The 13,691-nt window shown below is 37.7% G+C and overlaps 1 protein-coding gene across 1 annotated transcript in view; it reads left to right on the top strand.

Moving 5' to 3' along the window:
- The window catches only part of LOC150085164 (huntingtin-interacting protein 1-like), a 637,041-nt gene that overhangs the window by 388,204 nt on the left and 235,146 nt on the right, over positions 1–13,691 (top strand). The window contains exon 22 of the mRNA XM_090373855.1: positions 10,865–10,975. Coding sequence (XP_090229981.1) covers positions 10,865–10,975 — 111 coding nt within the window. The remainder of the gene's footprint in view (positions 1–10,864; positions 10,976–13,691) is intronic.

Raw genomic sequence — 13,691 nt, 5'->3', positions numbered from 1 at the left:
TTAATTTCCCAGATATTGACTGGAATTTTGGGGCTGGTCACTCACACACTAGCAAGGCTTTTGTGGATTTATTGGATGATTGTTTTCTACATCAGCATGTTTGGGAGGCAACTAGAGGGAGGAATACTCTTGATTTGATTATCAGCAGTGATTCTTCATGCATTAAGAATCTGCAGATAAAGGAATCACTAGGTGGCAGTGATCACAGTGTGCTGAAGTGGGATTTACTCAAAGAGCTAACTACCATCAGGGATAAAGGGAAGGGTATTTGCTTTCATAAAGGCGACTACGATGGACTGAGACAGTACTTAAATTCTATACAGTGGGATCAACTGATGATGTTACCAACAGCAAATTCAAAATGGGAAGCATTCAAAGAACTTATCTTGGAAGCTACTAGGCTTTACATACCAACTAAGAAATATTGTTCAAGGTTTAGGCCTAAATGGATGTCAGATGAACTAATGAGGCATATGGCAGAGAAGAAACATGCATGGGATACATACAAATTAACACATGACACAGAAGCCTGTGATAGATACAAGTTGATCTGTAACCAAGTTACCTAGGAGGTTAGGCAGGTGAAGGCAGATTACGAGAAATCTTTGGCAAGGGAAGTAAAGAAAAACAGCAAAGAGTTCTTTACTTATGTAAACTCTAGAAGGAAGGGGATGAATCAGATTGGTCCACTTGATACCGATGGGTCAACTGTTGATAATCCTGCTCAGGTAGCTAACAAACTAAATGAATATTTTGCATCGACATTCACACATGAGGAGTTATTTAGCGAGGGGAAAGCCAGAGGTGTATTCAACTCTGGCAGTAAGCTAGAGAATCTTGTAATAACTGAGAGTAAAGTGGAGGAGAAATTGTTGAAGATAAACACAAGAAAGGCACCCGGGGTAGATGGAATCTATCCAATTATATTAAAGGAGGCAGCAGAGGAAGTAAGTAAACCCTTAGCCATAATTATGAGAGCTCCTTGGACTCAGGGGAGGTACCCACAGACTGGAGATGTGCAAATGTGACCCCAATTCACAAAGGAGGATCAAAGGCTGACACAAGTAATTATAGACCTGTGAGTTTAACTTCTGTTCCAGGAAAATTAATGGAGGCACTAGTTAAAGAAGCACTGCAGGATCATTTACACAAGACTTCAGTTATAGCTCGGACACAGCATGGTTTTGTTAAGGGGAAGTCTTGCCTGACCAGTTTGATTGGATACTATGATGCAGTCACAAAGGAACTGGATGCAGGGAATAACTTTGATATTATATACTTGGATCTTAGAAAGGCTTTTGATACTGTTGCACATGGAAGACTGCTGCACAAATTGGAGCAGTGTGGCATTGGAGGCAAATTGCTGCTATGGACAAAGGGTTGGTTGAGGGGGAGAAGACAGAGAGTGGTAATCAATGGACACTGCTCATTGTGGACTAATGTTATTAGTGGAGTCCCTCAGGGTTCAGTATTGGGTCCTTTATTGTTTTCTGTATTTATAAATGATATTGATGATGGTATATCAAGCTTAATGTCCAAGTTTGCAGACGATACAAAGGTAGGCAGGGTTGTCAAGGACACTACTGACACAATGCTGCTGCAACAGGATCTGGAAAGGTTGAGCAGATGGGCTGAGAGGTGGCAAATGAAGTTTAACATTGACAAATATAAAGTACTACACATGGGAAACAGCAACCCCAGAGCAACGTATCAACTCTGTGGTACTCCACTAACAGTGGTAGAGAATGAAAAGGACCTGGGATGGTTGTGCAGGCAGATATGAAGTTCTCTGAGCAGTGCAGACGGGCTGCAAGAGTAGCTCATGGTGTATTGTCAATGATATATAGGAATTTTTCTAGCAGTGATAAGGAGGTGATTATTCCCTTGTATAAGGCAATGGTCAGGCCACACCTAGAGTACTGTATACAGGTCTGGAGGCCTCATTTCAAGAAGGATGTAGAGCTGCTAGAACGAGTACAGAGAAGGGCAACAAGATTAGTGAATGGAACAAACGGGTGCTCTTACGAAGAAAGGCTTAAGTTTTGCAAATTACAGTGTCTGGAGACTAGGCACCAGCGAGGTGATCTTATAGAGGTGTATAAAGCCTTGAATGGTTTGAGCATGCTCAATGCTGATGGGATTCTTCTTCTCGCTCAGAATAATCACCTGAGAGGGCATAAATTCAAATTGAGGAAAGACAGATGTAGGATAGATGTGTGGAAATTTGCCTTTAGCCAGCGGGTGGGTGGGTGGGTGGTTGGTTGGTTGGTTGGTGGAACAGACTTCCATCCCTTGTGGAAGTTGATAGCCTAAATAAGTTTAAGGCTCAGCTGGACAGGTATTTTGAACGAACAGAAGGGTGAAGTGGAAGTGGTTTTTTTTTTTTTTTTTTTAGGCTGATGCTGCATAAGCTTGCTTTCTTGCATCAAATGCCTCTACTAATGCTAATGCTATACCAAGCTCCTTGACATAACATTGCCTCACATATATACATTGCTCCGACTCCCTCTGATCACTATCTGGCAGAGTTAACGCAGTTAGTTTATACACTAGCTAATCCAGAAGCCTCCTAGTGGGTTACCAATAGGTTCTGTTCAGTGTACTATGTAGTGGCTATCTGCAAATACCAAATACTGTTTTAGAGCTGTACCCTTGAAATGTATATGTGGAAAATTGGATCTCGTCACGATGCCCATCATAACCTCAAAAGATATCAGTCATATTGTGTGTGTGTGCGGGGGGGGGGGGTGTTCTCAGAGCTTTGCTCTCGAGACTAAATATGGGTTCCGTCACTTCAAGCCTCCAATAAGCAAAGCGATGGGATTGTTTCTGTTGATGAGAGTCATTTATCGCCTAGTATTGCCTAGTAACAGAGAGTTACAGCATTCCTTCGTGTGGTGTGGACATCACATTTGACCCCTGATTATGTGGGTTCACACCTGGTGGTTACCCCCAGTATACTAGGTACAATCCTCTGCATGTGACGGTTAGTGAACTGTCCAAATCCTCTTAGTAAACTGTCACCCAGAGAGGATTTGGTTGTCACAGATCAACCGGACATACTGATTTGTTCCACTGGACTCAAGTTTCACCTGAATCTTAGTTCCATCAGTGCTTTAGACTCCCTGTTACCATCTCAGCATGTTATACTTGAGAGAATGTTTCTGACAGTCTCAAGGACCACTTAATCAAAGATCACTTCACTCCTTCCATGCCTTATACATCTCATTCACATTTCCCCTTAGATTTATAGTTGTGAAACTTTGTAATGCACACCTTCTCGGCCATTCCTCTTATGCATATCAGTTTTCCATCATCACTGCTGATCTCCCTTCTTTAAACCTTAAAATAAGAAAGAACCCCTCCAGAAGTTCCTTCTCTTTTAGGTGTTCTTCAGCCCTGAACATAACATTCAAATATAGTGTTGATAGAAGTCTAGCATCTGAAAGAATTTGTTTATTTTGCACTTGTTTACTCTGCAATCTGCTTTAATCAGTTACGTTCCATCTATTTCTACAGAGGAATCAGTGAGTGATTTCCACAGATCTCTTCTTTTATGGGACCAAGACAATGCATGTCTTGGTCCAATAAAAATGGAAAAACTTATTGAGTTAAAAGATAATACCAATTCACACATTATAACACCATGATGATTAATAGTGGCAAATGTTTATATTTCCTTGACAAGGAAACAAGCTTATACTGCATCAGCCACAAAAAAAAAAAAAAAAAAAAAAAAAAACTACCCACCTCACTTGTCCATTCCCTGTAATATGTTTAATTCTTCCTCAAATTTATTAAAACTACCCATTTCCACAACTCTAGATGGCAACAACTTGTTCCAAGGATCAGTTACCCTTGCTGAAAGCAAACTTTTACATATTTGACCTGCAACCATCATTTTTCAGTTTGTCGTCTTATGCAAGATGAAAGAGATCAATCATCATTTAGTTCACTCAATCCATTTAAATCCTTAAACACTTCAGTCAGGTCTCCTCACATGTGCCTAAGTTTCAAGCACTGCAATTCAAAAAAGCACTGCAATTCAAAGAACCAAAGTCTTCTCTCTTTGTGTTCTTAACTAATTCTGTTGCTCTTCTCCACCCTTTACAAGAGATTTGCATCTTGAAATGAAGCTTCCAGAATTGTATGCAGTACTCAAGATGCAGCTCAACCATTGTTCTGTAAAATGTGCTGGCAAAGTAGTATTAGTAGTAATGATATATGATGCAAGAAAGTAAGCTTATGTAGCATCAACAAAAAAAAAAAAAAAAAAAACAGCACAGTTCACCTATCCATACCCTCCAAGAATTTGTCTATCAAAGCCTGTTCCAACAATCAACCACCCACTGGCTGAAAGCAATCTTCTACACATCTATCCCACAACCATTCTTCCTTAACTTGAATTTATGCTCCCTTGTGTATATCATTAACAGAACCTCATGAGATTTTCTAGCAGCCTGTTTGCTACTCAAACTTCATATCGGACACTCTAGAATTGCCACTAGATCTCTTTCAGTCTCCACCACGTTAGTGTGGTACCATTTAATTGGTATGTTATTCTGGGATTACTGCTGCCCATATGCCAATACCTTGCACCACAATTGCCACTTCTTAGCTCAACTGCCCAATTTTTATAGGTCTTGCTGCAGTAGTATGCCTTGATTCTTATCATCAATCACTCTGTCAACCTTTTTATCATCTGCAAGCTTAGACATTAAGCTTGATATGCCTTCAACAGTATCATGAACTGAACCCTTAGGGACTCCACTAATAACATTAGTCCATTAGTAATAACATTAGTCCAAGAAGAGCAGTGCCCATTCAAAATACTTTCCATCTTTTGCTACTCAACTATTCCTTTATCCATAGGAATGGATTAAGGAATGATTGTTAAAAGAAATTTAAAAAAGAATGGGAACTTGTCCCCCTAATGCCACACTAAATTCAATTTTTCGTGCAGACTTTTGTGTGAAACAGTTTTAAAAGCTTTATTGAGATCAAATATATGATTTCAAAATTATTATTTGCACTCAGTTCCTTTGTTACTGTGTCATAATAGTTTATCACATTGGTCAGACAGGATTTCTCCCTCCCCTTTAACAAACCTATGCTGTGATTAATTGTATATAATTTCATTCATGTTAAGATTATACTGCAATTGTTCTTTAACCACTGGCTGCATTATTTTCTCTAGAACAGGTCAAGTTTATAGTAATTTATAATTGCTCATATGGCCTTTGATCCCCCCCCAACCTTTGTGAATAGGAGTGATATTTGCACACTTCTAATCTATATGAATCTCCCCTGAATCCAAGGATGCCCTCATAATTATGGCCAAAGGCTTACTTTTACCTCTTTTGCTGCTTCTCTTCCTCTAACTGGATAGATCCCATCAATCCTAAAACCTCGTTTACTTTTAGCTTCAGCAATTCCTCTTCCAATTTCTTCTAAGTTACAGTGACATCATTTAATTTCCAGTTATAACTTAGTGTACTTTTGGTGTCCCCACTCTAAAAACTTCTTCACATGTTAATTAAATAAAACAATGGGGGAAAAAAAAAAAATAGAGCAAGAATAGTTTGGCTTCAGGAGCAGGGGGGGGGAACAAGAGAGGCAAAAAGCATAATGAGAATTTAACAGAAAGAGATCTGGAAGTGAATAAAGATGTGTTTATATGTTTTATAGATTTTAAGAAAGCTTTTGATTGAATAGACTGGGTTAAATTATTGATTATATTGGAAAGAATGGGAGTGGATTGGATATCACAGAGAATGATTAATAGATTATTTTAGGGAGTAATATTTAGGCAGGACATGGTGACACTTAAAGTGTAGAGATAGATGGAGGTTTTTGTATTTTACAGCCTCAATATATATGTAGGAGAAATGGTTCAAGAGGCATTTGATAAATAAAAATAAAATATGGATGAAGGAGAATTATATGGGATTGAGATTTGGAGATAGCTTTTTGAGTGAGTTAGATTTGCTGGTGATATGGTGGTTGGTAGATTCTGAGGAAGGATTGCAAAAATTGGTTAATACATGAAGAGAATATTTTTAAAGGTTTGCAGTGAAAAAATATTGAGAAGACAAAAGTTGTGCAAGCAGGAAGAGAAAGGTATGAATCAAATATTGAAATATTAAAAGGGAGCGGCTAGAATGGTGAGCAATTAGGTATTTGGGAAGCCTAATGGTAGAAACAGCAGCAGAGAGTGTAGCAGACAAATAATAGCATTGAATAAAAAAAAAGTTTCAAAAAGCAGACAAGAAACATTGTCACCCTTGCTCAACTCCTTTCCCATCAAATGCTTAACCAGATATATATCAACTTGTAAATCAAGATCAATAGAGGAGTGTAAAAGATGGACATTATCCATTTCTCCTTCCAAAACACGCAGTTGAGTTCCTTCCCTGCAAAGTATGTTTCCCACAAACATCTTAAAACTGTACAGTGATAAGAGGTATAGAAATGCAGAAATCTGCATTAATGACAGAAACCTATTAGAAGATAGAATTCTCGACCTTCACTGTGCTTTATCCTATAAGCTCTACAGTTGAGGAACCCTTCACACCTGTACATCCTCCTGCCCTGCAGATGGTGAATATCTGTTTTTCTGAAACCATAATACCCATTATGGCTGCGTGAAAAATTCTTTTATCTTTGTTTGCAGATTGATCCTCAGTTAGTTTTTGTTTAGCTTGTTTTAAAGTGTTACATGCTTGAGAGTGCAGATAAAAGAGTGAAGGGGTAGTCATTTCCTGACTTAAAGATCATCATGGAAGGTTTGGTTGCCAGTGGTGATCTTTAAGTCAGGAAATATTAAGAGTAAGAGACCGCCGGAATTACTTAACAAGTACAGGTCACTGTTGAAAAAAAGCCGTGAATTAGGGTTGAATTTGAAAGTGTCTGCAATTCTGCAGACACTTTCAAACGATACGAGGGAGTATATGATGAGAGCCCTGTCGATCAATTCGGCCCTGGAAGGATTGTGCAAGGCTCAAGGGGTAGAATTTTTTTCAGCCTGGTCTGTACTTGTTAACAGGAGAGACTGCTTCTACAGGGATGGGATACACTTAAATAGAAAGGGTGCAAGAATGTTTACTGATGCTATCGAAGCAGTGTTAGGTGGGTCGGAAAACTGCTAGATTGGGGGGGGGGGATACAAGGACTAATAGATTAACAGTAGCCACTGGCAGAGGTGAAAGTGATTCTTGCACTGCTTCTATTGGAATGAGCCGCAGCCTGGAAAATAAGATGCAGGATAGTTCAGAGACTGCTGGGAATCATTGGGTTACAAATAAACACATAGCTTGTGTTAGGGTAGCTAAGAAAAAGAGCAGGTGCATGTATACTTGCGTGTACACCAATGCTAGGAGTTTAGTAAATAAATTTGATGAATTTGAGGTATTGCTCAAAACATCAAAGGCAGATATTGTAGGGATTTCAGAGACGTGGGGTCACACAGATATAAGGAATGCAGAACTGCAATTTGGGGAGTACAATGTCTACAGAAAGGATAGAAGGGTAGGAAGGGAGGAGGGGTTATGCTATTAGTTAAGAAATACATAAAATCCAAGGAAGTAAAGCCAGTCGACATTGCTGGACAGTGCAGTGTCGAGTCAGTTTGGTGTGACATAAGCATTGGGAGATCAAAATTGAGAGTAGGAATGTGCTATAGGCCTAATGACTCTGATGAGTATAATAAGAAACTGTACGGGGAAATAGAGTGGGCCAGTAAATCAGAGAGTCTTATAATGGGGGATTTTAATTTCCCAGATATTGACTGGAATTTGGGGGCTGGTCACTCACACACTAGCAAGGCTTTTGTGGATTTATTGGATGATTGTTTTCTACGTCAGCATGTACGGGAGGCAACTAGAGGGAGTAATACTCTTGATTTGATTATCAGTAGTGATTCTTCATGCATTAAGAATCTGCAGGTAAATGAACCACTAGGTGGCAGTGATCACAGAGTGCTGAAGTGGGATTTACTCAAAGAGGTAACTACCATTAGGGGTAAAGGCAAGGGTTATTGCTTTTGTAAAGGCGACTACGATGGACTGAGACAGTATTTAAATTCTATACAGTGGGACCAACTGATGATGTTACCAACAGCAAATTCAAAATGGGAAGCATTCAAAGAACTTATCTTGGAAGATACTAGGCTTTACATACCAACTAAGAAATATTTTTCAAGGTTTAGGCCTAAGTGGATGTCAGATGAACTAATGAGACATATGGCAGAGAAGAAAAATGCATGGGATACGTACAAATTAACACGTGACACAGAAGCCTATGATAGATACAAGTTGATCTGTAACCAAGTTACAAAGGAGGTTAGGCAGGCGAAGGAAAATTAATTACGAGAAATCTTTGGCAAGGGATGCAAAGAAAAACAGTAAAGAGTTCTTTACTTATGTAAACTCTAGAAGGAAGGGGATGAATCAGATTGGTCCACTTGATATCGATGGGTCAACTGTTGATGATCCTGCTCAGGTAGCTAACAAACTGAATGAATATTTTGCATCGACATTCACACATGAGGAGTTATTCAGCGAGGGGAATGCCAGAGGTGTATTCAACTCTGGCAGTAAGCTAGAGAATCTTGTAATAACTGAGTGTAAAGTGGAGGAGAAATTGTTGAAGATAAATACAAGAAAGGCACCTGGGGTGGATGGGATCTATCCAGTTATATTAAAGAAGGCAGCAAAGGAAGTAAGCAAACCCTTAGCCATAATTATGAGAGCTTCCTTGGACTCAGGGGAAGTACCCATGGACTGGGGATGCTTAATCAGATAAGACCCCAATGTGACCCCAATTCACAAAGGAGGATCAAAGGCCGACACAAGTAATTATAGACCTGTGAGCTTAACTTCTGTTCCTGGAAAATTAATGGAGGCACTGGTTAAAGAAGCACTGCAGGATCATCTAGACAAGACTTCAGTTATAGCTCGGACACAGCATGGTTTTGTTAAGGGGAAGTCTTCCTGACCAATTTGATTGGATACTATGATGCAGTCACAAAAGAACTGGATGCAGGGAATAACTTTGATATTATATACTTGGATCTTAGAAAGACTTTTGATACTGTTGCACATGGAAGACTGCTGCACAAATTGGAGCAGTGTGGCATTGGAGACAAATTGCTGCTATGGATAAAGGGGTGGTTGACGGGGAGAAGACAGAGAGTGGTAATCAATGGACACTGCTCATCGTGGACTAATGTTATTAGTAGAGTCCCTCAGGGTTCAGTGTTGGGTCCATTATTGTTTTCTGTATTTATAAATGATATTGATGATGGTATATCAAGCTTAATGTCCAAGTTTGCAGACGATACGAAGGTTGGCAGGGTTGTCAAGGACACTACTGACACTATTCTACTGCAACAGGATCTGGAAAGGTTGAGCAGATGGGCTTCGAGGTGGCAAATGAAGTTTAACATTGACAAATGTAAAGTACTACATATGGGAAACAGCAACCCCAGATCAACGTATCAACTCTGTGGTACAACACTGACAGTGGTAGAGAATGAAAGGGACCTTGGGGTTTTTGTGCAGGCAGATATGAAGTTCTCTGAGCAGTGCAGACGGGCTGCAAGAGTAGCTCATGGTGTATTGTCGATGATATATAGGAATTTTTCTAGCAGGGATAAGGAGGTGATTATTCCCTTGTATAAGGCAATGGTCAGACCACACCTAGAGTGTATACAGGCCTGGAGGCCTCATTTCAAGAAGGATGTAGAGATGCTGGAACGAGTACAGAGAAGGGCAACAAGATTAGTGAATGGAACAAAGGGGTGCTCTTACGAAGAAAGGCTTAAGTTTTGCAAATTACAGTGTATGGAGACTAGGCACCGGCAAGTTGATCTGATAGAGATGTATAAAGCCTTGAATGGTTTGAGCATGCTCAATGCTGATGGGATTCTTCCTCTTGCTCAGAATAGTCACCTGAGAGAGCATAAATTCAAATTGAGAAAAGACAGATGTAGGATAGACGTGAGGAAATTTGCCTTTAGCCAGCGGGTGGTTGGTTGGGGGAATAGACTTCCATCCCTTGTCGTGGAAGTTGATAGCCTAAATAAGTTTAAGGCTCAGCTGGACAGGTATTTCGAATGAACAGAGGGGTGAAGTGGAAGTGGTTATGTTTTATTTATTTTATTTTTTTTGGCTAATGCTGCATAAGCTTGCTTTCTTGCATCAAATGCCTCTACTAATGCTAAATGTTTTAAAAAAAAAGTTTGTATGAACTCAGTTATGCAACACAAAAAATCATTTTTGTAGTAAAATGCATCATACACAAATACACATAAATGAAGATAGTAAGTTCATAATAATTTCAGAAGCTTGAAGTAAGAGGAATTCCCATTTTTTTTTTTTTTTTTTTTTCTTTTTTTTTTTATAATTTAAACTATTTCCATAGCTGCCCCACAGTAGTTCTTTTTTTTTTTTTTTTTTTTTTGGAATTCAGTAATTCTTAACAAGCCTATTACAGAAATAGAAGTGAACTTTTATGTCATTTTAATTTTCTAGCATTTTATTATATACCAAACATTTATATTTAATACTAAATAGGAATTCAAGTAAAAGCTGCTAAAATACTATACTAATATGTTATATCAAATTTTTAAAACTCTGTAAATGTATGAAATCATATTTTTCATTTTTTCCAAAATATATTCTTTTTTTCCTTTTCCCCCAAATTTAATTGAGCTGCAGCGGATACTACCTCAAAGATGGAAATTGGACATATTCATGTGATAATTTTCAAATTATATATTTTTTTAAATTTATACAATATAACACTTCAAGAAATTATATTTTATTTCCTGAATAATTTAATGCATTTTTTCCCATTGTTTTAGATGCTGAGGGAATGCTACAGTCATCTGTAATGCTTGCTCATGTTCTAGCAACAGTATTGCTTCAAGGAAAGGCAACATCTCAGTCATCTCCAAATATTGAGCAAGGAGATGGTAGGTTTTTTAATGTGTACATACTGGTGGGGGTAATGATCAAATTTATTCTTTACTATTAGTATTAGCAATGGCCACATGGTGCAAGAAAGCCTATGGCTTATGTTGCACCAGCTAAACAAAATATTAATAATAAAATAAATTAAAATAACAAAAAAATAAAGTAAATTAAAATAACAAAAAATAAATAAAATAAATAATAAAAATAAGAATAAAATTATAATAAGAGAAAAGGAAATTGACAGCTGACTTTTGAATTGCCCTAAACTGCAGCCTCTACCACCCATGTTTGGTAACTTGTTCCAGTAATTTTAACTCACTGGCTAAAATAAAACTTCCTGCAATCCAATCTAAACATCTCCACCCCCCCCCCTGCAAAAACTTGAAATTATGACACCTTGTTCTAGAATCATTTGTTACAATGAAAATTTCACCCTCATTTATTTTGCTTATGCCTCTCAGAGCCTTAAACACCTCAATCAAGTCTCCTTTAAGATTTCCATGCTGTGCAACCCACATATCCAAAGTCATTCCTCGTATGGACGCCTTTTTGCCGATCTCACCTGTGCGAGTTACCCATCTTTGGACCCTTCAAGAAGCTCAATGTCTTTCTTTAGGTACAGTCTCCATATTTGAACACAGCATTCCAAGTGTGGTTTAACAAAAGCCTTATATAATGGGATTATGACAGCTTTATTTCTACTAGCAAATTAGCATTAACATTTAGCATTAGCATTAGTAGAGGCATATGATGCAAGAAAGCAAGCTTATGCAGCATCAGCCAAAAAAAAAAAAAAAAAAAAAAAACTCCTTCCACTTCACCCCTCCGTTCGTTCGAAATACCTGTCCAGCTGAGCCTTAAATTTATTTAGGCTATCAACTTCCACAACAAGGGATGGAAGTCTCTTCCACCAGCCAACTACCTGCTAGCTAAAGGCAAATTTCTGAACATCTATCCTACATCTGTCTTTCCTCAATTTGAATTTGTGCCCTCTCTTGACATTATACTAATTTAAAAAAAAAAAAAAAAACACCACTAACCATCTCAATCTCATTACTTAACCTTAATGCAGCTTTTGTTGTGTTACACGATTCAGATGAATCCTGAAATGTAACCAGCATTGTATTAAATATTACAGCTAATTAACTTTAATGGGAGCTATATTTTTCTGTCATGACTGTCTGAGTACACTGTTGTCCCCTTAGGGGTAGTAATGGAACTAGAACTTCGGCCTCTATTATTATCATCATCATCAGTTGAGTCCATTATTCATTAAAAATGAAAGAGACTCAGCAAGTCACTTTTGTGGCCAGTTTTGGACACGTTTGGGTCACTCATCAGATAATAGCTAGCCTCTTAGCAAATTTGTGTCAAGTGGTAAATAAATGTGTCAAAATGAAACGATCATCCAAGTGGTGTTCAGAAGGAAAAACTTCCAATTAAAATCAAAACATTTCTTGCATTATAATATAACCTATATTACTGGGCCATGTTGACCAAATGTAGCATTTAAGTAATATATTAATCCCTCAATATTTTGAAATAATGAAAAACTAAAAACTATTAATAATTGTTTATTATTTTTATATTATTGCAATTTGCTAACAATTGACCAGAAATGTTGAAATATAAACAAAACTAATCAGAAGGATATTTATCTTGCTCATTTATTGGCAAAATCTTTGAAGACTTTCTTAAAATTTAAATTCCTTGCTTCTCTTTCAATGGATACAATAGCAAGGATGGTGAGTCTCTTTTGAAGTGTTGTTGACCTTAGATATGTTTTAATTAAATAATTTTTATAATTTAAATGTAGCTCTTTCATTAGTTGCGAGAAATTGTAAAATATTTAAAGGATTTTCGAAGTGCGATTCTGGAAGAATTGGTTTCAGTGTTTCCATTTCCTCCCCTAATATATGGCCATCAATATCTGCTACCTTCACGAACTTGACCAATTCGTTGCCCTCAATGATTTTAGCATCTGAAAGTGCAGATTTCTAAATCTGCAGCGTGTTTTCTTAAAATATAGCTAATAATAATAACTCGCCCTTTGGAATTCTTAGAAATTTACCCTAGAAGCCAAAAAGATTAGCATGTTTTATTAACTGCTAGAAACATGACTCTAGAGATTGAAAAGCCTTGTCTACAATTTTATTAAAACAGTTTACCTTGTAAGCTTCCTTAGGATTTGTTATAGGTTCATCAGCAGGCTGGTAATTGAAGTGCCCCTCTTTCTTTTTTATGATCTTCTGCGAAATTCTGGAGATATTTCCAATTCTGTCACACCAACAAGTCTGCGTGAGTAGCACAGTGGTATCGTCACCATCCTCCCCACATCTGGTGGAAAAGTCTGGGTTCGAATCCTGTCGACGATGTGAGGAAATTTAATGATTGTTTTTCACTCCGTGGCTCAGTTAGTCAGCCTCAGGCATAGATAGCAAGGTTTTTTCCCCCAGTAACAGATTTTTTTTTTTACAGCAAAACATACAAATCGACCAGAGAACACGCGCAATTTACAGACACAAATACAGATTTATGTAATCAATTACGGGTAATAATAATAATAATAATAATATTTTTTTTTTTTTGTGGCACCATCTAAGATTTATTTAAAGCCAGTCTCTCTATACTTTGATATCCAGTGGAGAAGGTTTTTAAATGAAGAAGAAAGGGCTGTGGCAAGATCTATAGAATCACTTTGCAGTTCTTTACTTA

Source organism: Mastigoproctus giganteus, chromosome 5 (assembly GCF_048544385.1).
Source record: "Mastigoproctus giganteus isolate SK-2022 chromosome 5, ASM4854438v1, whole genome shotgun sequence".
Lineage (NCBI taxonomy): Eukaryota > Metazoa > Arthropoda > Arachnida > Uropygi > Thelyphonidae > Mastigoproctus > Mastigoproctus giganteus.
Note: the sequence above shows the minus strand (reverse complement) of the source record. Positions and strands in the feature narration are given on the sequence as shown.